Raw genomic sequence first — 25,968 nt, 5'->3', positions numbered from 1 at the left:
ATTACTGGAGGAGGAAGGATATCCCTGACCTTCCTTCTCTTGCCTCTCTCCAAGCTCTGCAGTGGCAAGTGAAGTCTGCTGAGTGGCTCACCCAAATAAATCCCAGTATTTTTCCATTTTCCGTACAAGAAGGGTTATTTTTGAGTGGGATGCTGACAAGCTTAACCCTTCAGGCAAGGGGTTGTGGAGTTTGTCATAGTTCTGTCACAGGCTCTGTCACTTGTCTGTGCCACTGTCCCCTTGACTGACAGGCTTCCCTGGCAGAGACAAACAGGAACCAGTTTAACTTCAAGGAATTACGAACAATAGCTGTAGATTACGCCAACAGAATATTTTAGAAACATTAATGAAAGCTGTGTGAACACATGAGACTGCTGCAATAAGTAAATATACATTTTAGTGCTATTTTTGTGCTTGCAATGATTTTGTTCTTTAGATTAGCTGTGCAAACTCAAAGAATAAATATTATGGATGTCTCTATATTGCTGAAACCCAGTGGAGCTCCCACTTACTCCCAGATGTTGAGAAAATGTTTTCTTGCTGCCTCTCTCTCCTTTCCATTGTTGAAGCAGAAACATCACGAGCCATATGTGTCTGTGTGTACAATAATTTCCTCTTCCTACGTACATTGCACTTACTGGCATCATTAGCCAGACGGAACACAGGCTGTTCTGTCTCGGGGTTTTTTACTGCTGTACAGTCAGCACAACAGGACAACACTTCCAGCCAGCAGGAATACCTGGTTTGCCCGACTGGGTGGAAGTGTAGCCATTCTGAACCTCAGCTCGGCTCTTCCTGCTTGTTCCAAGAGGATAGGTGGGATTTGTTTTTCCCCTCCACAAAGGATTTGAACAGCTAACCCAGCACATCACTGCTGCTGCTCCCAGCAGGTTGAGCTGAGTGCTGCTGGCAGGGGGATTTTATGCTGTTTAATTGGCAGAGTGTCAGGGATAAGTTGTGTTCCCAAGCAGCTTAGGCAGCGCTTTGCCGGGCAGCTGGGAGGGTTTGAACCCTAATGAGTGTGTGCTCTGGCTGCAGCTCCAGTTCACTTCCCAGGTGCTGCCTGAGGGAAGTGCATTTGGTTTCCATGTCCTTCAGCAGGCCTGGCTGCTCGGGGGGAGGTGGCACAGGCAGCTGATGGCTCCTCTCTGCGCTGCAAGGAGATAAATGGGGTCATTTTGTCTCGTCCGCCTTGACTAATTGGGAGAAGAAAAACTTAATGTGGGGGAACGAGGATTGGAATCTCTGCAGAATGTGTTACGCTGAGCTTCCAGCAGATCCAAGATCCTGGAGTGTGAATTTGCCTTTGGCAGGAGTAGCTGCAAGCACTCAGCCAGCCTTTTCCATGGGCTGTTTTCTAATTGAAGAATTAATCGGAGATTTTTAAAAATCTGTTCATACTGTTTGGAGATGCTCATTTTTCATTAGATTGGGATTATATTTCTGGTGTGGGCCCGGCACAGGAGGAATATGGCTCTCACCTCCTTGGCAGGACGCTCTGACCTCTCAGCTGAGCAAAGCTGGAACAGCAGAACTGTGACTGTTTTTTTTACCTCCCTGTGTGAGTGAGGAAGGGAGGAGAAGACTGGGGGAAAGTGTTATAAAGTAGATCAAGAAGTATTGGTTCCAGTTTTAGAACATCACGGGAGGGTCTGAACTTCAGTGTGCATTTCTGGGATTCAGGTGGTGAGTTAATTTTATTTAGACCTTCTTTCCTGTCTGGGTTGTGCCTTTCCCCACTCTGTTGTCTGTTCTCCAGTGCCAAGGCCGAGTGCATGGGAAAGGAAACACTTTCTTCTACAGCCCCACAAACTATGTCTGAGCTACCTCAGCTGCTTCTGAGTCACCCCCTGCAAAACAAAACCCACCCTGCTAACCAGGTTCCAGCCACCCACTGTCTGGGGATGTAGAGCTTCAGGAGTTCGTCAGATAAACAGCACCACTGCAGTTCTTGGGCAGCACTTCCTCGGCTGAGGCTTTTCTCCTACCACACAGTTTAAAATCTGTGGTGATTCTTGGGACTTTCCCCCTTCAAGCAGCTCTTTGGGCAATTAATTTGAGACTCTGGCCATTCACAGTTTTAAAGCCAGAAGTTGATATCAGGATGCCATTCAAACATCCAGCTGTCACTTAGCCTTCAATTCCCATTGTTTGATCCTGCTCTGAGTCCAGGAGTTGATGTTTGGCTGCAGTATCTCTCTCTTGAAGACAACTGGTGATGGGGAACATTTTCCTTGGTAGATTGTTCTGATCGTTTAGTCACTGAAATGTTCATTTTCCTTAATTCTTCTTGTACATTTTATTATATTCAGCTTTTCATTGTTGTTTTTTATGTCCTTCTCTGTTTTGCCAAAGCACACATCACTATGCTGTCTCCTCTTGTATGAGGGCATATATAGCATTTCTGCTCAGTTTTAGCTTCTTCTGAGAACCTTAACAGCCTGACCTCTGAATTCTCTTATAGTAGGGCATTTCCCCTTTGTGTTGTTACAGCTTTCTACATCTTAAATTGTCCACACTTGTGACTGTAAAACTAACACAGAAGAGTCTAGAGTAGACTCTTATCTGTATAACATCCAGAGACAAACATCTTTTTTACTACTTTATTCCTCTGTTGCACACCCTTGGACTGTATTTTTATCCTTTCTGTTGCATGAGGAGGTTTAAAGTGGGATTTCTGCTGCCTGCTGGGTGCAGCCCTGTGCTGTGGCTGTGTTTGTACAGGGCTCTGGGAAAGCAGATGTGGTGTTGGGGACTTTTACACGGGGTCAGGTTGCTCTGTGCAAACACATCGTGCATTCACCCTTTGTTGGGCTTCCTGATCTGCAGACTGAGCTGGCTCTGTGTCCTCTGGTCATTGATAAAAGCACTGAATGGGGTTTGAATCCAGTTAACGTGCTCCTGAGTGAGATTTTCTGCGATGCTTTGGTTTAGGAACAACCCTTTGTCGAGTCAGACACCACACTAAGAAAGAAAAGAAGGCAGGAAGCTGGAAGTTTGTAGTGGTAAATAAATTACACCCTAAATATGAAAGGATTAGCACCCTGTCCCATCAGGGCTTTTTCTCTTTCCCTTGTACTGTCTAGTGGGGTCACATGCTGGAGGGAAGGGATGGGACATCCAGAGGGACCTGGACAGGCTGGAGAGGTGGTTCTGTGGGAACAGCACAAAGTTCCACAAGGCCAAGTACAAGGTCTTGCCCTTGGTCAGGGCAGTCCAGGCACTCTGGGAGAATGGATTGAAAGCAGCCCTGAGGAGAAGGATTTGGGATGTTGGTTGATGAGAAGCTCAACGTGCCCTGGCAATGTGCTCTGGCATCCCAGACACCCCCCCTGTTCTGGGCTCACCCCACAGCGTGGGCAGCAGGGGAGGGAGGGATTCTGCCCCTCTGCCCCCCTGCAGAGCTGCCTCCCAGCAGAGGAAGGACATGGAGCTGATGAGGTGAGTCCCGAGGAGGCCTGGACTCACTGAGGGCTGGAGCCCCTCTGCTCTGGAGCCAGGCTGGGAGAGCTGGGGGGGTTCCCCTGGAGAAGGGGAGGCCCCAGGGAGACCTGAGAGCCCCTTCCAGGACCTAAAGGGGCTCCAGGAGAGCTGGAGAGGGACTGGGGACAAGAGGGAATGCCTTCCCACTGCCAGAGGGCAGGGTTAGATGGGATACTGGGAAGGAATTCCTCCCTGTGAGGGTGGGGAGGCCCTGGCACAGGGTGCCCAGAGAAGCTGTTGCTGCCCCTGGATCCCTGGAAGTGTCCAAGGCCAGGTTGGATGGGGCTTGGAGCAACCTGGGCTGGTGGAAGGTGTCCCTGCCCATGGCAGGAGGGTGGAATGAGGTGGTCTTTAAGGTCCTTCCCAACCCATTCCATGACTCTGTAATTGTCTGGAAGTCCTGCTTAGCCATGAAGATGTGGGTGCTGGGAGCTGCAGCACCTTCTGCATCGAGGCGTGTTAAGAAATGGCAAAGAGAAACTGGGTGAGGCCAGTGCTGATGCTCTTGGGTGCAGCTGTGAAGGACTGCAGAGCATCCCTGTGTGCTGGAACAGATCCCCAGCTGCCGTTGGTGCAGCAGAAGGAATCTGGAAGACATGGAATTGTTCTTGTTTGGTGCCAAATTATGCAAAGCAGGAACCTGCCTCTGGCTCCCACTCCTTGTGGTACAAGCTGTTTATCTGTAGAACGTGTTTTTATTTGGACAGCTCTAAGTGGGTGTTCATAGGCATGTTTTCCTGGTTTAAACCAGATCTGGTGAGTGGTTTTTCAGTGTTTTTGGACTTAACAGGTAGAGCTTTGCCATCAAAATTAATTTTTAGTTTGGTAAACAAAAGGTGCCATCAGCTTCTCAGCGTGCAATTCCAAGGTGTTTCTTTCAAACGGTGCCAATTTAAATTCATCTCCCAGTCTCAAGTGATTGCTTTTGTTGTATTGACTTGAGAGGATTTTCCTGTTAAGTACTCTCAGAATAATTGATGTGTGTGTCTGCCGAAAATGAGGTTTTGCTGCAGCTTTCACAAGATGTTGACTGTAAATATTCAGCTGTTTGGGGGGTGTGCAGATGTGCTGTGTCCGTACTTCCCTCTTGTGTTGCTTATATACAGGGAAGGGACTGGGAAAGAGATTTCTAACAGTGAGAACGTGTTGTTTGGGAATGTTTCACCTCTGTGTGGTTTGGAAAGGGATCACTGATTATTTTTTTGTGTGTGCCTTTACAGACACTGCAGGGAACAACAGGAAAAAGGATGGTTTTGTTCTGGGAAGCATTAACAAAGGCTTTCCAGGTGCCAGTACAAAATTGCTTTTGTATTGCTTTTTATAGCTTTGAAAACCCATGTGGCCTTTAAAATTAATCCAAGAAAGTTTCCAGGGTTGGATGGATCTACCTTCTAGGAGCATGTTGGTCTTGAACATTTATTTTCTCCTGGGTGCATGATGAATATTCAAGAACTGATCTAAGCTACGCTTTCCTGGAGTTGTTTTTGAATTCTCTGGATGAATTTCTAAACATCAACACGGTTGTCTGCATCAATTATGTTTTGGAGCTCCTCCATCCTATGGAGTCATCAGGTCCTGCCGAGCTGGAAGGGGCAGCAGGAATTACTGCTGTGATCTGGAGTCAGTGTGTGGAGGGCCCTGTGGGTCTTGCAGAGATGTTACAAACCCGTTACATTTTGACTGTGTGTGACAAACACTTAATCAGTCCTGGTGAGCTGGGTTTGGGTTTAGTACCCTCCCTCTCCCTCTCTTGGCTGAAATTCTCTGCTGAGGTCGGTGTGATGGCAGGGATAGAGCCCCACACAAACAAAATCAGAGGAGCACTGGCCGACCTTGTCACTCCTCCCTCTCACAATTCATCCGTGCCTGGAGTGGGTTTTTATTCTCCTGTGTGTCCCACGTGTCCCTCTCAGCTGCAGGTGCTGCTTTGTCTCACCCTTGGGCAGTGTGTGGGGAAGTGAAACTGGAGGGTCTGGAAACAGCTGCTCCAGCCAGAAAGGTTTGTAAAAAGAGGACCAAGTACCAAAGGAGACGAGTGTTGATGCTTTGCTGACATTGCTGCTCAGGAGTCAGGTCCAGCAGAGCAGTTCCTGAGCCTGGCTGGGCCGTGGCACTGGTGGTGCACAGGCAGTGTTCTCAGGGCTGTCCTGGCTGTGCAGTGTTGGCAGGAGTGCTGGGAGCCAGCTTTGGGAAAAGGGAAAGGATGATAAGGTGCCTTATCTTCTGAAGGTCTTGTAACTGCTCCCTCTCCTTTAGAAAAGAAAACTGTACGTTTAACAGGATATTTCCTTCTGGAATCCCTGAGTTTCTTCCCCCCCTGCTCGGGAAGGTGCCGTGTGCGTGCAGGGAGGGAGGATTTTGGCGTTTGCTCACTTGTGCTCAGATGCTGCTTCGGTTCCCTGAGCTCAGACCTTGCATCTGTGCTGACCCATCCCGGGAGGGCTGCAGGAAATGTCAGCTGTGCTTCCCAGCTCCAGGAGGAAAATACTGCGGGATCTGGAGCTCACACAGTCTGCCCTGACTTTATCCACACTAGAAAACAGCCTTTTTTGTGGGTACTCATTTCTCTTTTTGGATATTCTTGGTGTCTCAGCCACTGGTTCACAGCCTAATGGCTGCAGGGCTTTTGGGAATGGGGAGTGGGCTTGGTTAAATGTTTTCAAGTGGGACTTGTGGTTAACAACCCTAAATTTTATTGCTTGACTTAATATTTTTAGAGTTTAAGATTTATTGATTGAAATGATGGATAAATGGAATATGCAGAAGTGGTGCTGATTTGCTTTTGTGTTTTAAAATTCCATTTTCTAGAGTAGATGCAGTATAAATGTGATTTTTTTCAAGTCTTCTTGTGATAACTCTCCCAGCGTAAAACTAATTTTTGAATATCTAAGGAAGCACGCTGTGCTCTTTTCAAGTGCAGTTAAGCAATCACGATCATGCTGTGCTCTTTTCCAGTGCATTTAAGGAATAATACCAGTGAGTATAGTCAAGGCTTTTCTGCAAAATTACTTTATTTTGATTGTTATTGTCCTGGTCACGCGAACCAGCCTTGGAGTGCCTTCCTGAGCCCGGCCTGAAATCCAGCAGGGACATAAATAGATTGTTTCTGCTGTGACGTCTCAGCAGCTGCATTCTGGCTGTTCCCTCTCCAGCCCTCCCTGCTTTAATGCTCCCAGGCAGAGCCACGGGGGTTTATGCCAGAACCTTTCCTTATTTCCCTCCATTGAAGGCGCTGTGGTTTGGGGAGCAGGCAGTGCTTTCCACAGGTTTTCCCTTTCTGGGCTCTTCCTGCTGGGCTTTGCTGGGTTTTGTAACTCACATCATCACCTTTGGTGTTAATAACCACCAGGCTGGTGTGGCTGAGCTCTGGTGGAGCTGCAGGACAGCTGAAGGGAAGCATCCTGAGAGGAAAACCCTGCCCTCCCATCTCCACTGTCCTGCTCCTTTGTTGGAGCCCGTTCCCATCTCCGCTGAGCCGGCCCAGCTGCTGGGCTGGAGGCTTTTGGGATAATACACACATAACTTCGGGCTGTCCATTAGGGAAAGCACTAATTCCTGTCAGGAATGAGCACTGTGGGATGTGTTCTGCTTGCTGACATCTTCATGTGCTCTGTGATTGCACAGGTCGCAGGCAGCAGTGCAGTGATTAATGTCCAGGGCGGTCTGATGGCCTTGAAGCTGCTGAAGTGACTCATCATTCCTTGCCCTTTGTGTTGGGGATGCTTTAGGTGACTTAGGAATGCAGGCAGTGCCCACCAGTTGCTCTGGTTTTGGATACACCCTTTGGGGTGTGAGAGGGAGCAGATTTTCTTCTGCATTGTTGTCATGAAGATTCTTTGGAAGGGTTTCCCCTCCTGGTAATTTCTGTGTGTCCTTATGTGCTTTGTCTTTGCCCACCTTCCTGGAAAGGTGCCTTGTGTTGGGGAGGGAGTGAATTCTGTGATATTAAACTTTGATAAATGGGCTTAAATCAACAATTCATTTCACTTTCACTGAATCATTTATTGGCAGCAATTCTTGCCACTAATGATTTTGGGATGAAAGTGTAATTAAGGTCCTAAATTCTTTTTTTAATGGCACCAACTGGGTCTCACTGTTAAAACATTTGGGATCTTGTGAGCAGGAAAGCAGCAGCTTTGGATTTGAGTTATGAATTGTCCCAGGAAATGCAGTGACTCCACTGGGTTTAATCTGGGACAAAATTACATTTATTGGGCCAGGGCTCTGAAGTATTTCCAGTCCAAATAAGGGAGGACGGGGGTCTGACACCCTGCATGGAGGCAGCTTTGGTTGGTTGATTTTTCAAATGCCGTGTTCATAACTCAATGGTTCAGCGTGTGAGGGCTCCAGGACTTAAGGTTTGGCCAAGAGCTTCAGGCAAGGATCAAACAATGGGAGAGTGGGGGAGAGAGCAGGGAACATGTGACTGAGTAACCAGAGTGGGTAGTGAGCCAGAGTTCAGATGATATTACACAAAAAATCACAGGGCACAAACATGTTGGCTCCTGGAGACAAGTGCAACAAGGAGCCAAGTGGTGTGTGAGGAGTGTTTAGATGTTGGAGGCTTGTCCTTGTTCCTCATGAAGTAGTGAAATATATTGAATTTCAGTGTGGTTGTAGTGAAGCACCAGCAGAGGTAGCACAAAGTGAGAGCAATAAATGCTGCTGGAGTGGAAGCCTCTCATTGAATTTGCTCTGGTATTTTGGGGTGGAGGGAGGGAGTGTTTGTGAGAAGGGGACAGTGCAACACATCTTGTTTCACAAAGCAGAAGTGAGAGAGCCTGATACAGGCAGCTGTAAAATGGAGGGGCATTGTAGGGATTGAATCCTTCTTTTCACCAACAGGTTTCCTCTGAAGAGGGAATCATCCCTCAAGTCTGCAAAAGACACAGATCAAAATCATACTGAAATGTGGTCTGTGCTTGTGGTTCGTGTTTGCCAGAAATGTAGTTTATTCTCAACACTCAGTGTTTAGAGCTTAATTAATTGTTAGATTTAAATGTTAAAGTATTTTGTCTTCCTCTGATTCATTGTCTAAAGGTACAGCAAAACAGAAATGTTACATGGATCCATTTGATGTGCCAGGCTGAAGGATTGCAAAAGAGGGAAAACAGATGGAATTCTCCCCAACTTGTTCCTTAGCCAGCTCCAGGGATGAGGAGGCAAAGGGACAGACTGTGCTGCCTCCAGCCCCCCAAGTCCCAGCTCCAGAAGGCCTGGGATCCCCACAGTGGCAGAGAGTGTTGCCTTAACGAGCTGTTTGTTGTGGCCATAGAACCCTTTTTTCACTCCTCCCTCACAGGGCACCACCAGCCTGAACACCCCCAAAAATCCAACCCCGCTGTGACCATTGGATTGTCCACTTGCCTTTTTCCAGGATGAGTCACTTAATGGTGGAAAGAAAAAATTCCTTTATCATTTATTTTAAGTACTGATAAATAAAGAGCAGTCTCTGCGATGACTATTGATTTCAGCTCATTTTGGACACTTTGTTGTCCTGAAGCCTGGAATTGCCAAGCCTGGAAGAGGCACAGGAGCAGGTTGTCAGCATTCCCATGGGGCCTGTCCCCTGTGCTTGCTGGCATTTGTGTGCCCATGAATTCCAGGAGACAGGCAGCACCTGCCCCTATGGAAAATTCTGGTGTTAGTGTTGCTGCTCTTTGTAAAAACAAACAACCCATCCCTACTTGTTACCAGGAACAAGTGGATAATAAACTCCCCAAAAATATAAATATCTAAAATAACCCCCAAAATATATGGAGTGGGTAGTGGTGGGATCCCCAGAGCTTGGGGAGAATGGTTTATTTGCTCTCTCATCTCCCAGCCGTGGCACAGGGAGGGCTCAGCCTTTTGCACAGTTTCTGGGAGGAGATGTTGGTTTAAGCACTGAGGAAGCGAGTAGTGAAGGCTCAGAGCAGCCAGACCTGCTGCTCTCGAACTGGGGTTGACCCTTGCCTTGGTGAAAACAGCTCTCAGTGTCTTGGCAGGCAGTGCTCTGCAGGAGCCAGGGAGTGGGCAGGAATATTTCACTTGTTCCAGGTAATTTAGTGACGTGTTCTGAGCTACCTGCAGGCAGCGAGTGAAAGGAGGTGTCTGCTTTGTGCTGAGAGGGTTTCAAGTGTTAATTAATGTTACATGGGTTTAATTTTTAAATACATGAAGTTTAGCTGTGTGTTGTTGCCAGTGTAAGCAGCATGTGCACTCCTGGCTGCTCTTGTTCTCTTGGGCGCTGGTTTTTGGGAGTCTGGGCCGTGTCCCTGGGCCGTTGGGGCAGGTTTTGTGGTGTCTGCTCTGTGCTGGGCTCCTGGACTCCTCAGCACTGCCACACACAGTCTGTCCATCCACACCCTGGGGAGTTTTGGCTTTTTAAAGCAGCCCAGCGACTGCTCGTGCATGGTAAGTTTGCCTTCAGCTTGTTCCTTGAAGGCTGTCCAAAACAAAAAAAAAGGCAAGCTGGGAGTGGATTTCTGCCTGCAGATTAAGCCCCAAATTTGCTCTGGAGAGGCCGTGGGAAAGATGCCGCCTGGGAGCAGAGCGTGGCCGGGGTGAATTACCACCGGGGACTCCACATGATGGATGGGCTGGAAGTTGGGGCACCAGCATCAAAGCATGGTCTCTTGGCACCAGGTTTCAGTCAGGATGGTCTCTTGCAGATTTGCATTGCTGGATGCAAACGCTCCTTCCAGAGGATTTTGGGAGGCTTGTGATATTCCAGCAGTTTGCTCTTTGATGTGCCGGCTTCCATTAAAATTCCTGCAGAAGGAAAAGTTAGTGCTGGTAGAAAGGAGGAGGGTGACAACATGTTTCTCTTGGCAGTGGTGTGTGTGTTCCTCCTCCAAGTGATTGTGGAGCTGGGATGCAAATAAAACCTGCCAGGGTTTTGGAGTGCACAGAGCAGCTGGAGGCTCCAGTGGCACTGGGGGGCCTGGGGGAGGAGTGGAGGGTGACAGCCAAGGATTGGCACCTCCTGGAGTTCCTGTGATGCTGAGCAGAGCCTGGGAATGTGGTGAGCCTGCTGAAACAACCCCCTTCAGTGGCTTTTGGGCTCATCCCAGCTGCAGGGATCTCTCCTCTTTCCTTCTGGGTTTATAGCTAGGAAGTCCGAGTTTTCCCTTTCCAGGTCTGTGCTCATGTGGATTTGTTACATCATGGACCTGTTGAACAGCCAAAAATGGTTCACCATGTTTGCAATCTCAGGAATTTGAGGCTTCAGAAACCTCGAAAGCTATGGCAGAGCTGCAGTGGAGATGTTTGTTTTTCCTGAAATGGCCCTTCCCTGGTGTGTTCCAGCACCATCAGTCATCCTGGAGGACAGGGCTGCTGTTGCCTTCCCAGCTCAGGAATCCTGTATGCTCATTATCCAGCCAAAAAAGTGGGAAGATGCAATTTTGCCATTTGGGGGTTGGTGGTCAGCTGGTGGGGGAGGAGGTTGTTTGAGGTCAAAACTAAGACTGTGTTGGGGGATCACTCCCGTGGACAGATCACAGATCACTGTGCAGCCACCTCAATTTGTGGGAAGGGCTGTTCCAAACCATGGACAAGCACTGTGGGCACAGGGACAGGTTTCCTTTGGTACCACTGTGAGTTTTAGTTGATTTAAGGTGTGTGAGATCACATGTATCCCTGGAGCAGTTTGGATTTCCTGCTGCCAGGAAAGCCTTGCAAAAGCCCTTTGCAGTGGTGGGAGGGTCAATTCCTGCTGCTTCTTGTCCGGTGTGGTTTCCAGGCTGGCACTGCTGCTTGTGCTCAGTGTTTTCACAGACTTTCTTAAGAAAAAAAACCCAGAAGTATTGTCAGTGTAAATGTATGATGTTTTCCCAACTTATACAGTTTATGATTATCATCAAGTTGACTTATTTTTTAGGGGTTTTTTTTGTCCTTATAGCTGATACACTGAGTTGAGCTCGGGTTTAACAAGTTTATTTTTTAGCAGAATTATATAAAACATGTCACTGTAGCCAAACCTGACTCCCAAAACAAAATTGTTGTCAGTGTGTGCTGTGCTGTGGGAGCTGACCCTTGTTTTCTCTTGCAGGGCAATCACTTTGATCAGTATGAAGAGGGGCACCTGGAGATAGAACAGGCATCTCTAGACAAGCCTATCGAATCGGTAAGACCCCCCCCCTTATCAGCACCCCCATCCCACCCGGAATTGGGCCGTGATCGGATGGTACTTGATGTGAATGCAGTCAAATCTCAGAGGAGTGGGCACCTTGGTGGCAGTCAGGGTTAATTTTTGGTGGTAAATTGCATGCTGAGCTTAAGTGGGCCTGGGATTTAATCTTGAAGTAGTTCTAAAACCATAGGTGAGTTTAAATTCGAGCTCGACGTGATATTTCAGGACTTAATTAAAATAATACATTCATTCATAGGTATTTATTTTAAGTTTTTATACTTTTCTTTGAAGAATCAGTTTAATTCATATGCAAACCTGATGGGATAGTGTAGTTAAATGTATTTTGCTCCTTTTTAGTTGATATTTTTGGAAAACTACTGGTGTGTAAAAGTGTTAGAACGACACCTGGAGTGTGGAGAGAGGGATCAGTGTTAGTCCAGCAGTCCTTCCCCACAGAGCTGAAACTGCCCTGGGCCTTTCTGTAAAGTTGCTTTACCTTTAATTAGGTGTGGAATATATTTTCCCCCATAAGATGGGGAAGAATTAAGTTTTATTTAGTTTTACCTTTTTAAGCTTTTTGGAGCTGAAAAAAAAAGGAGCTTTTTTACTCTTTTGCTCTCTGCAAAGCCCCTTCTGCTGGTTTTAGGCACAGTAGCTTGTTCAGCCTAAACTGAGCTCGTTCAGCCTAAAACGGACCCAAGTTTGGCACACTGAGTTTCAGTTTCAGTTTCTTGCAGAAACAAGAAAACTTGTAGTGACTAATCCAGGGACACTTAGTGGCGTTCTGATTAAGCCCAGATGTTTGTTAAGAAATTAACTTGTCAAGTGTTTCTTTCCCCCGATACATTACGAAAGTTTCTCCCGGGTAGTCAGCGCTCAGGAGGCACTAAGTGTTAGCAGGAGCTCAGTCTCTCTTTCTCGTTGGTGTGTAGGTTGGTGTTGTGTGTGTTTGTGTGCGTGTTTAGATGTTTACCAAAAAAATTTACCCAACTTGGGGTGTTCGACGTTTTTCTTCCGCAGCAGTTGGCCCATATTAGCTAAGCAGCCATGATCTGGTTTGTATTGCACGGTCTGCCTTTTTTAATTTCTTCTCTAGGGTTTCCTTTCCCCCTTCTTATTTCTGTTCTTCTGGTCCAGTGAACACTGCATATAGTACCTACTGTCTTAATGTGCTGGCATGATGCTAGATTTAGGCATGGCAGTAATTGATGACGCATGAGATAATGCTGCAGAGATGGGAATTCCTACCCAAAGCTCTCCTGAATGCTTCGATCTTACCTGGTGATTTTAATTAAAATGCCAAGCTGGATTCCTGATGTGAATGTAATGGGAAGTACTTGTTGGTAGCCTACTCTGGGCCACGTCGGAAATTAGAATTTCAAAATATTCAAATGCTGCTTGCAGACTAGACTGGTTACCTGATTTCCAAAAGTGTTTTCCCAAAGAGAGGAACAGAAGGGGTCACAGATCACATCTCTGGTGTTCCCAAGGGAATGATGCCTAAACCACGAGCAGGTACCCTGAGCCCAGCAGTGAGGGCATGTGGGCTCACAGTGCACTTCACATCATCTGTAGGAGTAATGCTTTGTGCAGTTTGATTAATGTTGAACTGCAGCAGCAAAATTAAATTAAATTATGGCTGTAATATTTTATTCATATATATCTCACCATCCAAATGTCAGGACATTATTAATCTTTACAACTTTTTGGTAGGTACAGTTCAGCCTAATGGTTATATTTGAAAACAGTTGGGTAAAGAGTACAAGAGAATGTCTTGTTTTAGGAGGAGGAGGAGTTAAAACCTCAAATTTTTCTTCAAAATACAGTTTGTTTCACTCTTCTTTTGTCTGCAATAAGAGAATCACAGAGTCATTAAGACTGGAAAAGCCCTCTAAGATCATTGAGTCCAACCATTCCCCCAGCACTGCCAAGGCCACCACCAGCCCATGTCCCCAAATGCCACATCCAGGCGTTTTTTGAACACCTCCAGGGATGGTGACTCCCCCCTGCCCTGGGCAACTGTGCCAGTGTCCTTGTCCCAGGATTTCAAAGCTGTGGTTGCTGCATGGGGTGTTTTTTTGGCCTCATGGACAAGCCCAGTGTCAGGAACAACCTGGTCACTTTTGGAGCTCATCCTCACGTGGTCTTTGCAGAATACATTGTTGGTTCTTAAAAGAAACTCCATCTGGGGAGTGTCCAAGTTTCCTGGCACCTGTGGAGGTGATTTTTCCTTCCACACTATTAATGACCAATGTGCTTTTTGAATTGGCAGATTACACACATTGACAGAAGGAGCAGTTTTCTTGACAGGGTTCAGTGGGGCACTTCTGCAAGATTTTTCACCAGGAAAGGGTTGTTCATTCTGCTTTTTTATAATTTTTTTTCCTCCTTGTATTTTAAGCTGTTTGCTCCCCAGAGCTGAAATCGAGAGGGAAGGAGTAAGGGCGAGTCTGTATTTTGAAACTACCACACATCTAAATATTATTTCAATAATATTTCAATATTAACAAATTGGTTTCTAATCGTTTACCAGTTCTCTGTTAGCAATCCAACTGGCCTTTTCCAAGGAATCTGCTCAGAGTCATGAGTGAGCCTCTGCTTCACAGGGTGGACACAGTTTGGATGGTGAACCATCCTGTGTTTACAGCCACGGCAGATCAAAGCACTCCCCAGTTAGAAGGTTAAGGTTATTCTACAGACTGAAGGGTGGATTAAATATATTCTCTTAAATGCAGCTTCCCACATGTTAGTGAGGTGGAAATGCTCCAAAGCCCACGGGTAGCTGTGCTTGGAGATCCTGGGGTGGAGGGTTTCCCGTGCCGTGTCCGAGCGACATTCCCAGCTGACGTGAGATCCATCTCTGCAGCATTATCTGTTGAGAGGTGCTGACTGTACTGCTACAGCATGCAACTCAAAGGTGGCTGGAAAAATAGGTTTGGGGAGTCTACAGATCATTACAATGTTGAAACGTGTCCTCAATTAGCCTACTGGTGTTTTTGTTCCTGTGGAAATCCTGCTGTGTACAGCGAGTTTAGGCCAAAGATGTCTGGACTGAAACATGCGACTCTGACCAGAGTACATTTATGGAAAACAGAGCTGCCAGGAGCTAGGGATGGACCTGAACGAGTGCCAGCTATTTTCCATTACTAAATTGAAGAAAATATTTCATATCAATGGACTCTTCAGAGCTGCAAATACTGATAATTTTTTTTTCCCCCCACAAGTAACGTTTTTTTCTTGTTGTGGTTTGAAAGATGCTGCACTTACACTGGCTGTTCACGTCAGTGCAACCACTGCTGTCTGATGTCCTTGAAAAATCAGAGCACTTCACCCTTTTTTTAGATCCCAGAAGCTGCATGTGTTTGTTCTGAAGTATTTTGAGTGCACTGAGTTCAGGTACCCGAACGGGAAGTCACAAAGTATTGCAGCTTGAACAGAATCCAGATTTTCTTCACGTTAATTCCTTATCTCTGCTTGTTTATCGAATCTCTTGGCTGTGAATTCCTGGTTTGCCTCGTCCCAGCAGTGCAGATGGAGTAGGAGGCAGCACTAGACCCCCCTAGAGCCCCCGGAGCAGCCCCGGCCCCGTGCAGGCAGTGTCAGGGCTCCACCCACGCCGGCACCGCTGCAGGTTGGAGGCCACGCTGGGAACCCCCCCCTCACCCTGGAGCTTGTTAGTTTGTCCTTGTCCTGACTAACAAATGTCCTTTCCCCTCTCTCTAATGCTGCTGGGGCACAGAGGAGGGCCCTGAGCTCCCCCCCCGTCCCAGGCTGCAGTCGGTGGTGTCTGACACCACGGGCTGCTGGAGCCTGGCCGAGCCGGGGCCGGGCTGTGTCGCACTGGAAATCTGTACGGATCTGTGGACTCCACTAGTTCCAAAGTGTCATTTGATGAGGCTGCTGATTTGACATTTAGCAGCAGCCATATGTGGACAGCGCTATAAATAATGTGCTTCTGGAAGCTGAATGGTGTAGCATTACTATTTGGCTTTTCTCTCTGGTCTTCATTGTGTCATCTGTAGTGAGCTCTAGGTTTTGTTTTGGGAATCTTTTCAACCTCTTGTTTGCATGGGTTCACCCAGTAGCATCCGATCCTTGCTTATAGATTCCTCCATACACAGTGAGCACAGCTTACAATCCACTCAAGAGACGAATGGTTCCTGCCCGTGCCAGGGTGGGCACTGGGGATACAATCCCTGGGGATCTCATGGAAAACCTGTCAGGCAAAACGAGGGCTGTGGTTTATCCATAACGCAGCATCACCCCACAGGCATCACCAAAACCTTTGTGTTCTCCTCCAGATGTTTGAATTTGAAGCAATTTCTTTTCCTGTTGGCCAGAACCTTTGTCAGAAATTTCTGCTGGGGACATCCCATTTAGGAATCACTGATCCCTGTGGAAAGCAGCCAAGGGCATCTTGTGAGGGCACAGGATGGGGAATTGAGGGGCCCAGTTTGGAGCTGGTGGAACCTCTCACTTGGGATGAGGTTTTTCCCCAGCTCCACGAGGGTTTCGTGCAGTCAAGACCTTGCATTTCCTATACCCTTTGGAAAAGTTATGCTCTGTCATTAATGCCAAGTTCTCCATCTGTAAATAGAAATGATCACTGGTGATCAGCTCCAGAGGGGTGAGATGATGCTGGGGGGTGTGAGTTGTTCCACCCAGAGCTGCTCTCCCTGCGTGGAGCCCCCACAGCTGGGTGCCCACCCCCTTGGGTGGTACAGGAGAGCCCCCTTGCTCACTCAAACACCTATTGGGACACCTGGTTTTGCTGCCTCAGTAAATTTTATTGTGGCTGTAACACAGGGAGCTCCAGGATGGCAGAGGAAGACAGTGAGGAGACTCGTGCCAGCCCTCCTCGGCTGTGGCATTTCTGTGCATCAGTGCAGCTCTTCTGGAGGAAAACTGCTGCAGCTGAGGATAGTCTGTTCAAAAGGAATGACAGCCTTTGACACGGACAGGAAGTTTTCTGTGAAAAAAACCATCTTTTCTATGTGAAAGAGGCTGTACTTTTACAGAACTGTCACTTAAAAATGCAATTTAAATGAAAAAAGCTGCTGGCTGTTGCAGCATTCGCTGCTCCATGTCAAATTTTGGTCCCAGTACCCCTGGTTACTCCCCAGGCTCTGCAGACTGGCCCCACATGGGAGCCCAGCAAGCCTGGCCTTCAGTCATTTCATTTTTAGAGCAGCATTTGCACTGAAGAGCAGTTCTGTCAGTCTGCCTCTGTCAAAGGGCCGGCAGAGCCACTGGAAAAGGAGGGAGGAGACTGAACGTGGCTGGAAACGAGCAGACTGATGACCAGGTCCCAGCTCAAAGATTAATATTAAATTACTGGAGTTCTCCTCCCTGTTCAGTGAAACAGAAGATGCTCCATTTCAATTCAGCAGGATTTAAAATTAGCTCCACTGTGTAAACAAACAAATGGAAAAAATTGGGCTGGGAAAACCACCCCCTTCCTGGGAACTGAGACAGGACCATGTTCAGGCATAATTCCAATTTATGTCAAACAGCTCGCGACCATCCTCTTGAGTGGTTCTGTAAAAGTGGTGCTAATGTGTATAACCCTTCTAAATTTTTCTTTTTCCCTTTAACATTTGTTTCCCCCTTCACTGTGTCAGTCACAACACACCGCTCTTGAATCTCCCAGCTGGTCTTGACTTGTTGAATTTATTTTATGCTTTCACTCTTCTTTAATAAATACATTACTTGCAAGCAGTGAATTGAAAACAAAGCAAAAGAAAAAAAAAACTACCATTAGTGATTGGACAGTTTCTTACTTTGTGTTACATTTAACTGTTCTTTTGACAGCCCAGTTTTTAAAGCCAGGTTCGTATGGAAATGCTTTCACTCCACTTGCACTGCTTTTGGAATAGCGTTCTGCTTCATCTGTCTTTATTTTAGTGCATTCATAACACACACAGTCAGCACAATGTCTCATCTCCACTTGGCCAAGATGCAAAGTACTCCTTGTCCTTTGGATTTATTTATTTTTTTCTTTGTTTTGGTTTTTTTGTTGTTGGTTTTTTTTTTTGGGAAACGCAGCCATTTTTGTCAGCACAGAGGGATTCAAAGATCCTTTGTCAGGGTAGGACAATTAGTGCCTTCTCCCAGCCCCTGGAGCTCCAGGCCTGGGCACTCTGTGCTCAGGGCAGGTGTGCCTGCAGGTAAGTTTTCCTCCTCTTCCCAACAGACAGACAGTCCCAGGCCTCTCCGTGGTGTTTGTGGTGGGAATCCATCCTGGTTTATTGCTTTTATCCCAAGACATTCCTTTACTTTTCCTGGTTCAAATTTTTTTTTCCCCACGGGGCCCTAATTATGTCCTGGGGGAGAGCCAGTACTATGGGAAAGACATGCTCTTATTTCTTGAGAAATACAGACAGACAGTGCTTTACTGGGATATCAGGAAAAATTCCAAAATTTATGCTTGATAACATCTTTTTGAGGAAAAATATATCCATGCAGCCAATATCTTTAGAAAGGTTGTGCCTTTCAAGCTGATTCACCAAAGTTCTGCAAACCCTGTGGAGTGACAAAACCACTGGTTCTCTGGTTTCTGTTGATGACTTGGTTATTTAATTAAAGAAACCTTCAGCATACATATATATATATATATATATATAATTCTTTTTTAAGGTTCCATGTACCCTCAGTGTTATGGATCCTGTTATAATTCAGGATATTTCTGTATATCTCAAGTTGTTTGCCTTATGAGAATTAATAACCACCAAGTGCCTATTTTATTTTTATTTTTATTTTTGGTGATTAGGAGGTGAACGTGGTCCCAGCCCAGAGTCCTCCTTTGCTGAGTTGGCAGTTGGTCACTGCTTCTAACTGGGTAAAGTGGTCACCAAGGGCAGAGCTGTCAGCTCAGATGGTTGGAGGGTGCCCTGAGTGCTCTGGTCTTTGTCTGGGGGCACAAACCTTGCAGAAAACCACAACAATTTCCACCCTGAGCCTTGCTCAGCCCGATTTCCAAAAGCTGACACTTAATTGCTGCGTCAGTACTTTTCCACTTATTCCAAAATAGCTTTTTTGTTTAGGAAGATGAGACATTATGCTTATTGTTTCCCCTACATGCACTAATGGTTCCTTGCTGTTAACTTATTGCTAGGCCTGTTTCATTCTAACATCTTAGTATTTTTGTTAGTTTACATGTGAAATGCATCACCCAGTCTGTGCTTGAGCTCATTTTATTTAATTGATTTTATTTTTTTGTTTTACTAACCTCACTGTTTTTTCAGTTTAATATTGGCTGCATGCTAGTTTATATATATATATACACATATATAAAAAAAACCCAATCAAGTCTAGCCTGGATTTTGCTCTGATTGTGTTTTGGTTTCTAGTGGTGGGGCAGTCTTGCACTTACAACTTACTCAGTATTATAAAAGCCTGACACACAAACAAAATGACTAAACACATTGTAGATTTTCTTTACCAAAAAAATCTTAAGTGGTGCTGTCTAGGTGATGGATATGATTGTATAAATAGCTTGATTTTATGCTTTTTACTGTCAATTTTTATTGGTACACTTTATTTTCTCCCACATTGCCTTTTTTTTTTATTATTACTATTATTTTTTATTTATTTTAAACGTGATGCACAAAAGTTGCCCAGCACACCATCAGAAAGTGACCGTCCCTGATACCCATCCCCCTGGAAAAATTCTAGCCAGCAATTTTTGACATTTGTCTTTCCCTTTTATTGGGCATCTATTGCCTTTTCAGTAGCATTTTTTTTGCATGCATATATATGTAGAAAGATCTCTTGCTCATCACATGTTTAAATGTCAGCGGGAAGCGAAGAATATATTATTGGAATATTTTTGGTTTGTTTTCTCTGTTCTGTCTGTCAGGATAATATTGGACACCGCTTACTCCAGAAACATGGGTGGAAGCTGGGCCAGGGATTGGGAAAGTCACTGCAGGGTAAGTCCAGTCTCCTGTGTCTGAAACCTTCCACACCTTGATCTTTAACGAAATGATCTCTGCTTTTTGTTCCTAGATTAGATTGTCTTTCCATTATTGATATATCCAAACAGTTGCACTGTTGAGTTTCACATTTAGCAGTGTGGAAGTGGAAGCTGCTGCCTCACTTGCTGTGCAGGTTAGACGTGGTGTGAGCGTGTGTGTGGTGTGAGAGTCACTGGAGGGAGGAGGATTAACTTCCCATGCACTAACAGGGAGTGGTGCAGCTTCCAAACTGGGCTGATGCTCTGCTGGCTGGATGCTTTGGGATTAAAAGAATTAAAGATTGGAGGTAGTTTGATGATCTGTGTGTGCTCTCAGGGGTCAGAAGCTGTTAGAAGGCGAGTAAAGGGCCCCCTGGAGATGGGAAGTGGTGGCAGAGGTTCTCATGGATGGGAGAGGCTCACTCCTGGTTTCTCCACAGGGATGTCATGGGTTTCACTTATTTCTGTTCCCAGCATGTTTGTCAGGGATTTAGCCAGTCTCCTTGGGACACTGTAGTGCTGTTTGAACCAGAACACCTTGTCCTCTTGCTGTCTCGACCCTAAATTCTTCCTGTGACACTAAATCCCGTTTCTGTAGAAACCTCTGGAAGTGTTTGAAGCTCAGAGTAACTGACCCATGTTCCCATACCCGTGGTCTGAAGACCTGGAGGCTTGTAATTGGAATTCCCTGAGTGAGCCCGTTAGAGATGGGTGTGTCTGTGCAGTTGGAGGACTGTGGAGAGGTAACAAACTCTGGGAATGCACATTAATCCCCTGGACTGAGACTCTGTAACCTCTCAGGCAGGACTGTGTTGGTGGTTAATGCTTCTGGCTTCTTCTAACAGGGTTTCCCTTGGAATTCCTCTGGTTAATGCATGGCACTGCAGTCCTGTCATGTCCCTGCTGGGGCCAAACCTCAGGATGGGGTTGTAGCTGTCACCTCTTGGCCTTTGGCTCCCGGGGTGTAACTGGGTGTGTTTTCTCTTTTGGGTGCCCTGTTGCTCCGTGTGTCACCAGTGTGGAAACACAGAGACTTGAACCAAGGTAAAGCCTTATCCCAGCCACAGGTGGATCCCAAAGCACAGCCCAGGGGCCTGTTCCCAAGGTGCTGCTGGCACTGACGTGATGGATTGAACACAGATGATGGGACTGGAGGTCTGGAGTTGGGGCAGGAGGGCGGTGGTGTCACCTTGTCCCAGGAACAAGCACACCAGGGCTGCCCATGGTGGTGTCACCGTGTCCCAAGGGCCCAGCAGGAATTTACACTTTGATACTTGTCCCCATTTAGATGTTCCCACTGTGCCTTTCACGGCACTGAAGCTGTTCCACGTCTCTTACTCCCGTATTATTGCAGCTCTGGTGATTTGAACTGTTTGGGAGCTACAGCCAAGTCGTGGGGATGGGCTGGGAGGGCTGTCCTGCTCCTCCTCCAGGAGCACAGGAGTAAAAATAACCCATCCAGTTGAACCCAGTTCAGTGCTGAAACCTCCCTAACGTAGGCTTTGGAACATGGGCAGGAATTTCATCGTGCCTTTGACCTTCTGGAAGGGGAGCAGTGCCCTGTCCAGCTTCTCCAGCCCATGTCCTGGGCAGGCAGAGGATATGGAGAGGTGCTGCTGCTCCAGCTTTTCTCCCTGAGTTCTGAGCAGCCAGAGCCTGTGGCACTGATGAGGATCATGTTGGGAGTGTTTATTTCATTATCCAGTGACCTTTTTGCATGACTTGTCCCAAAAATCCAAATACAAAATGTCAGGAAGGAAACATTTGCATCCACTTTTAATCTTATTCTTGGAGTTTGAAGAGCAAAGTCACTTGATGTGTGCTGAGAATGGGGGAGCAGAACAAAAGTTCTTCCCTTCTTCCACACTGCCTTGCTGAGAAAAGACCAAAAGAGGTTTCTAAAGAGATGTAGGAGTGTTTATGCTGTTAATTCTTCTTGGTTCATGCTGTGCTTGAGCCTAGAATCTGAAATAGCCTGTAGTGAGGAGGTGCAGCAGAATTAGAACCCCTTCAAGAAGCCCTGAGCTGTGGATGTGGAGCCCTTGCATCAGACCCTCAAAACTTCTGAGATTACATAAATACAATTCATATTGCATTCATCTTTTGTCCATGCACTTTAATTAGAAGGGGAGTGGATGAATTTTCTGGTTTTTGTTATGTCACTTTTGGTTCTAGATGTTCATCTGAACTGGGGCTCCCTCTTTAGTTCTGTGAATCCCAAAGTTATCCCACGTTACACTTGCCATCAGAAATGTTTGTTTCCTGTAGTCAGGCTGTTGTGGTGTTGTCCAACAAGAACTTCCCGCTGCAGGACTGTCCCCTGGGATGGCTTCCTGCATCCTAACTTCCCACTGTGGATGGAATCCTGTGGTGAGGGTGCTGAGCTGCCTCTGGGTGGGATCTGGAACAGCCTAAAATTCCCACTTGCCAATTGCCAGTGGTAAAAATGTACTGTTGTGGTACAAAGTGGCTCATTCTCAGCAAAATTCCAGAAGCAGAGTCGTTCTGTACCCACTGGAGCAGCTGCCTTGTGGTGTAACTCTTGTTAAGGAGAAGAGCTGAGCCACTTGGGGAAGAAAGAAACATCTGCATCTTTTATTTAATTGGAGATGTGCTGAGTGGAGCATCAGGCAGGGAGTGCTGTCAACTGTGACCACACCAGTGCTGGGTCCGGGTTCAGACATGCTCATAACGAATTCAGCAGAGTCATTCCTCTGCTCATCTCTTCTCCTGATGTTTTTCATGTTGTTTTTCCCCACAAACAACTTGTGTTATATTTGGAAATGGTGCTTCAACTTGCTAACAGGCACTGAATGTGAAAAAGCAGAAGAGGGGGTTGCCAGTTGACAGGGATCTTTTTTATTTTGGGAAGTGTGGCTTGGGGAGCCACTTTTCCACAGAGACATGTGATGGTTGTGCTGTGACAAGTGAGAAAATGGTGACTGCAGCCTGTTTTATCTTTGGGGGAACACGTGGAGTTGATAATCTAGAATTTTGTGGTCTGCTGGTAAAATGAAACTAGAAGAGATGTGGTTAAAAACACTGGCTGACCTTCGTGTGAAGTCCTGTGCTAAATGAGCCTGAGGATTGTGAATAAATCAGGAGTTACATAAGTCAGAAGGGGAATGAGAGGGCTGAGTGAAATCTGAATTCAAATACTCTAATGATTTCTCTTGGAATGAGTATTTCCCAGTATGTTAAAGGAGTATTATGAAAAGCCATGAGACTGACATGCAGAAGTGGTATAATTTTAATCACACAGTTGAAAATATTTTTATAAGCTCTTCAGCTTTTCCCCATCAATTTTTTTTGACAAGTCTTGTTTAAAAAAAAATAATTGTGCTGAAAACTTCTGGATTTTTTTTTTCTTTTGGACTTGTGTGTTTAATATGAGGCAATAGTATTTTAGAGATATGTCTGGAAGACTAAAACCAGTAGTTTAATCTCATTTAATTAGATGTGGGGAAGCTGAATAGTTTACCCTGCTGTTTCTTTGGTCATAGCAGGGGTTGAGGAGGGTTTGGGCAGTTCAGAGAGGGCAGTGGGAAGGTTTGATGTTTACTGGCCATGTGGAAGGGACTCAGAGGAAGGATTGCCCAGCTTTGGAGTTCAGGTCCAGCTCGTCCTAAGCCAGTTTTAATAACTGTAATTGTTCAACACACTTTTGTAGATTTGCCTCTTTTAAGTTCTCTCTTAAGGAAATGTTCTTGCCTCACTGCAGCCTTGACCCTTTAAAAACAGCTCCAGCACCTCTACAGGAAGCAGTTAAAGTTTCCCTCTAGCAAAAACTGTGTCCTGTATTAATTTGATGCCTTTAAAAGCATTGATTTAATTCACATTCCCGCAGTGTTCCCAAGACTGGGATTATCCTGATCTTTTGTGGTATTTCTGAGAGGTGAGTCACAATCTAGTATTTTGCAATGGCAACAGATAAAAAGGTTTTGTCGTGGCTGGGCTGCTCTTCAGTGTGTCTGTTGTGAATCAAATAACTCAGGTGACGTGGGGGGTTAGTGTAGAACTGGGACTGGGCCTTAAAACCTCTGGGATAGTTTGTCCCTCAGGGACTGAGGCAGCTCATTCAGCACTTGAGTATGAGTGGAGTTGAGTTGGAAGGTGGGTGGTGCTGGGCCTGGGGTTGTCTGCAGTGCTCAGGAAATAGGAGCAGCAGGTGGGTGTGTTTGGAGAAGGGACATCCCTTCAGGGGCAGGTCCTTGTGGTGGCAGCAACAGCTTTCCCTGCAGCCTTTGGCCCTAAAGAAATGGCTTGTGTGATTCCTTTTCCTGTTCAGTAATACCTCCCTTGGTGTTTGCTTGTGTTTTCAGTGAAATGTTGGCGTTGTTTCAGCATCACTGTTCCGGAAGGGGTTGGATCTTCCCGGGGAGCAGCTCTGCTGATGTAATGCTGGGAGGAGAGGGCAGGGCTGTGTCTTGGGAGCTCTCTGAGCCATGTGGAGCTGGGAACCCTTCCTGCACCCCTGTCCCCTTCCAGTCAGGCTGAAAGCAGTAACCCTGCACAGGTTATCAGGGCAGTGCTGTTCCTGTTGATCAAGGTGTGCTCCAAACCTATTGTATGAATTGCACCAGTGACACAGGGAACAGCAGTTATAGGTGTTTTGAGTTTAGTTTATCCTTTTGTGGTAGGTAGCAAAGACAGGTTATCAAATCTGTTAGAAAATGCCAAAATTCAGTTCCTCCATCAAACTGTATTTTTGTTGCATGATTTTCAGTTAAAAAAAAAAAAACAACACACAAGTGGATTTCTGCTCTGACTTGCAAATTCTCTGCTGATAAATATAGTCAGCACCCCCCCCCTCCAGTATCACTGTGGTGCAGTTCTTCCTTGGCACATTCTTCACTAAATCTGTTCAGACAAGGGAAAACATTCCCTCCTGGTCCAAGGGATGAGCGCAGTGAAAGAGCAGAAGCGTCTGACAAGTGCTGGGAGCTGCAGAGAGCAGAGAGCTGCAGGTGAAGCAGTGATCCCATGGCTCAGGCAGGAAATATCCGCTCCCTGGCAGCCCTGGGGGATCCTCATCCCTGACACGACGCTCCGGGTCCCTTTCCAAGCCTGTGCCAGGTGGCTGCGGGCACCACATGCTGTGTTTGCTGCTTCCAGGTTCCTCAGCCTGTGGGGAGCAATAAACAGAGCTCTGACCACTCAGGCAACTGAGATCAGTCACAAATGTGATCACTTGGCAGCTGCAGCTTGGAGAAAAGAGCTGGGGGTTTGAATTCCAAGGGCTGGGATCCTGGCGCTGTCACCGCTCGCCAAATGGCCCCGGCTCGGGTGTTGATGTGCTTCCCATTTGTTGGACCCTCTGCTCCCGGGGAGCAGACGGTGGGTGTGTGTCAGGCCTGTGAACGTGGAACAATGAGCATCTGAGGGGTGTTAGGTTTCTTTCTGGGTTCTGGAGCTTTGTAATAAATACAAGAAAATACAGAAGAGGCAGAAAAAAAAATCGAACAGTGCCTTTATTCATGAGGAGTGGAAGGGCTTGGCAGCCCTACCCAAGGAATAGCTCTGAACACAGTCTTATCTTCTTGTATCTTAACATGTCCTCCCAGGAACCTCAAATCTGGCATGGGTGAACATTTCCATGCTTGTTTTTGCAACATAAATCACTGCAGTGGTTGTAAGAGTGGTATTTTCCTGTGAGTGAGCTTGAAAAACCTGGGTGCTGTGGCTTTGGAAGCTGCTGTCATCACACCCATCTTCATTCCTCTGTCAAAACCCACTGGCACCACAGACCTAAAGGGAGGTTTGCTTAATACCTCAGTGTCCTCTGGGGGAAGCAGTTGCCCCTTGTCTGCTTTTGAATGTGCAAGATCATTCCCTTGATTACAGGTGGTGAGTTTAAGGGTGGTTTGAGTGGGTAGCCAGTGAAATCCTTGTGCTTTCAGTGACACGTGTTATTGTGACACATGACCTTCTCTTGGCTTAGAATGAGCCTTTATGGCCCTTTGTGCTGGGTAATTGCAAAGCAGTTTTATTAAACTGTGAGATGAGTGGGGGAAGTGAGTGGTTGTGGCCATGCACAACCTGCCTCACTCCTGCAGCACAGCCTCAGATCAGCCCAGACCCTTCAGCCCTCTCCACTTGTTGAGATAACACAGACAGCAACTCTTATCTCTAATTTCTATTCTAAATCATCCCAGAATTGTGTTCTTGCTCCAATATCCTCTGTTGTTCTTCAATCCATTGCTCAGTATTTGAATTAGGGATGTTTTTTATCCCAGAGTCCACTCTGTGCCTTCTCTTGTGTGTCTGAGAAGTTTGGAGCTCCCATTGGAAGTTTTCCATGTGATTGGGGTGTTTACAACTTGTCTTTCTCTCCTCTTTTCTCCCCTGCTTAGTAAGGATTAAATTCACAGGGCAGTTTTTGTGCTGTTGGAAAACACTTTCTTCTCTCTGGGAC

General features: G+C 46.4%; 1 protein-coding gene across 4 annotated transcripts in view; it reads left to right on the top strand.

Annotated features, from left to right (window-relative positions):
• GPATCH8 (G-patch domain containing 8) overlaps positions 1-25,968 on the top strand; it is a 53,632-nt gene that overhangs the window by 3,631 nt on the left and 24,033 nt on the right. For 2 of the 4 annotated variants that reach the window (XM_064636407.1, XM_064636409.1), the window contains exons 1-3: positions 11,513-11,593; positions 17,411-17,428; positions 19,458-19,530. Coding sequence is in view for 1 of the 4 variants with exons in the window: in XM_064636406.1 (XP_064492476.1) it covers positions 11,519-11,593; positions 19,458-19,530 (148 nt within the window). In the remaining 3 variants the exon portion in view is untranslated. Of the gene's footprint in view, positions 1-11,512; positions 11,594-12,619; positions 12,655-17,410; positions 17,429-19,457; positions 19,531-25,968 lie in introns of those variants that run through there. The other 2 variants (XM_064636408.1, XM_064636406.1) reach the window with 2 other exon arrangements.

This window comes from Pseudopipra pipra, chromosome 26, assembly GCF_036250125.1.
Source record: "Pseudopipra pipra isolate bDixPip1 chromosome 26, bDixPip1.hap1, whole genome shotgun sequence".
NCBI lineage: Eukaryota > Metazoa > Chordata > Aves > Passeriformes > Pipridae > Pseudopipra > Pseudopipra pipra.
Note: the sequence above shows the minus strand (reverse complement) of the source record. Positions and strands in the feature narration are given on the sequence as shown.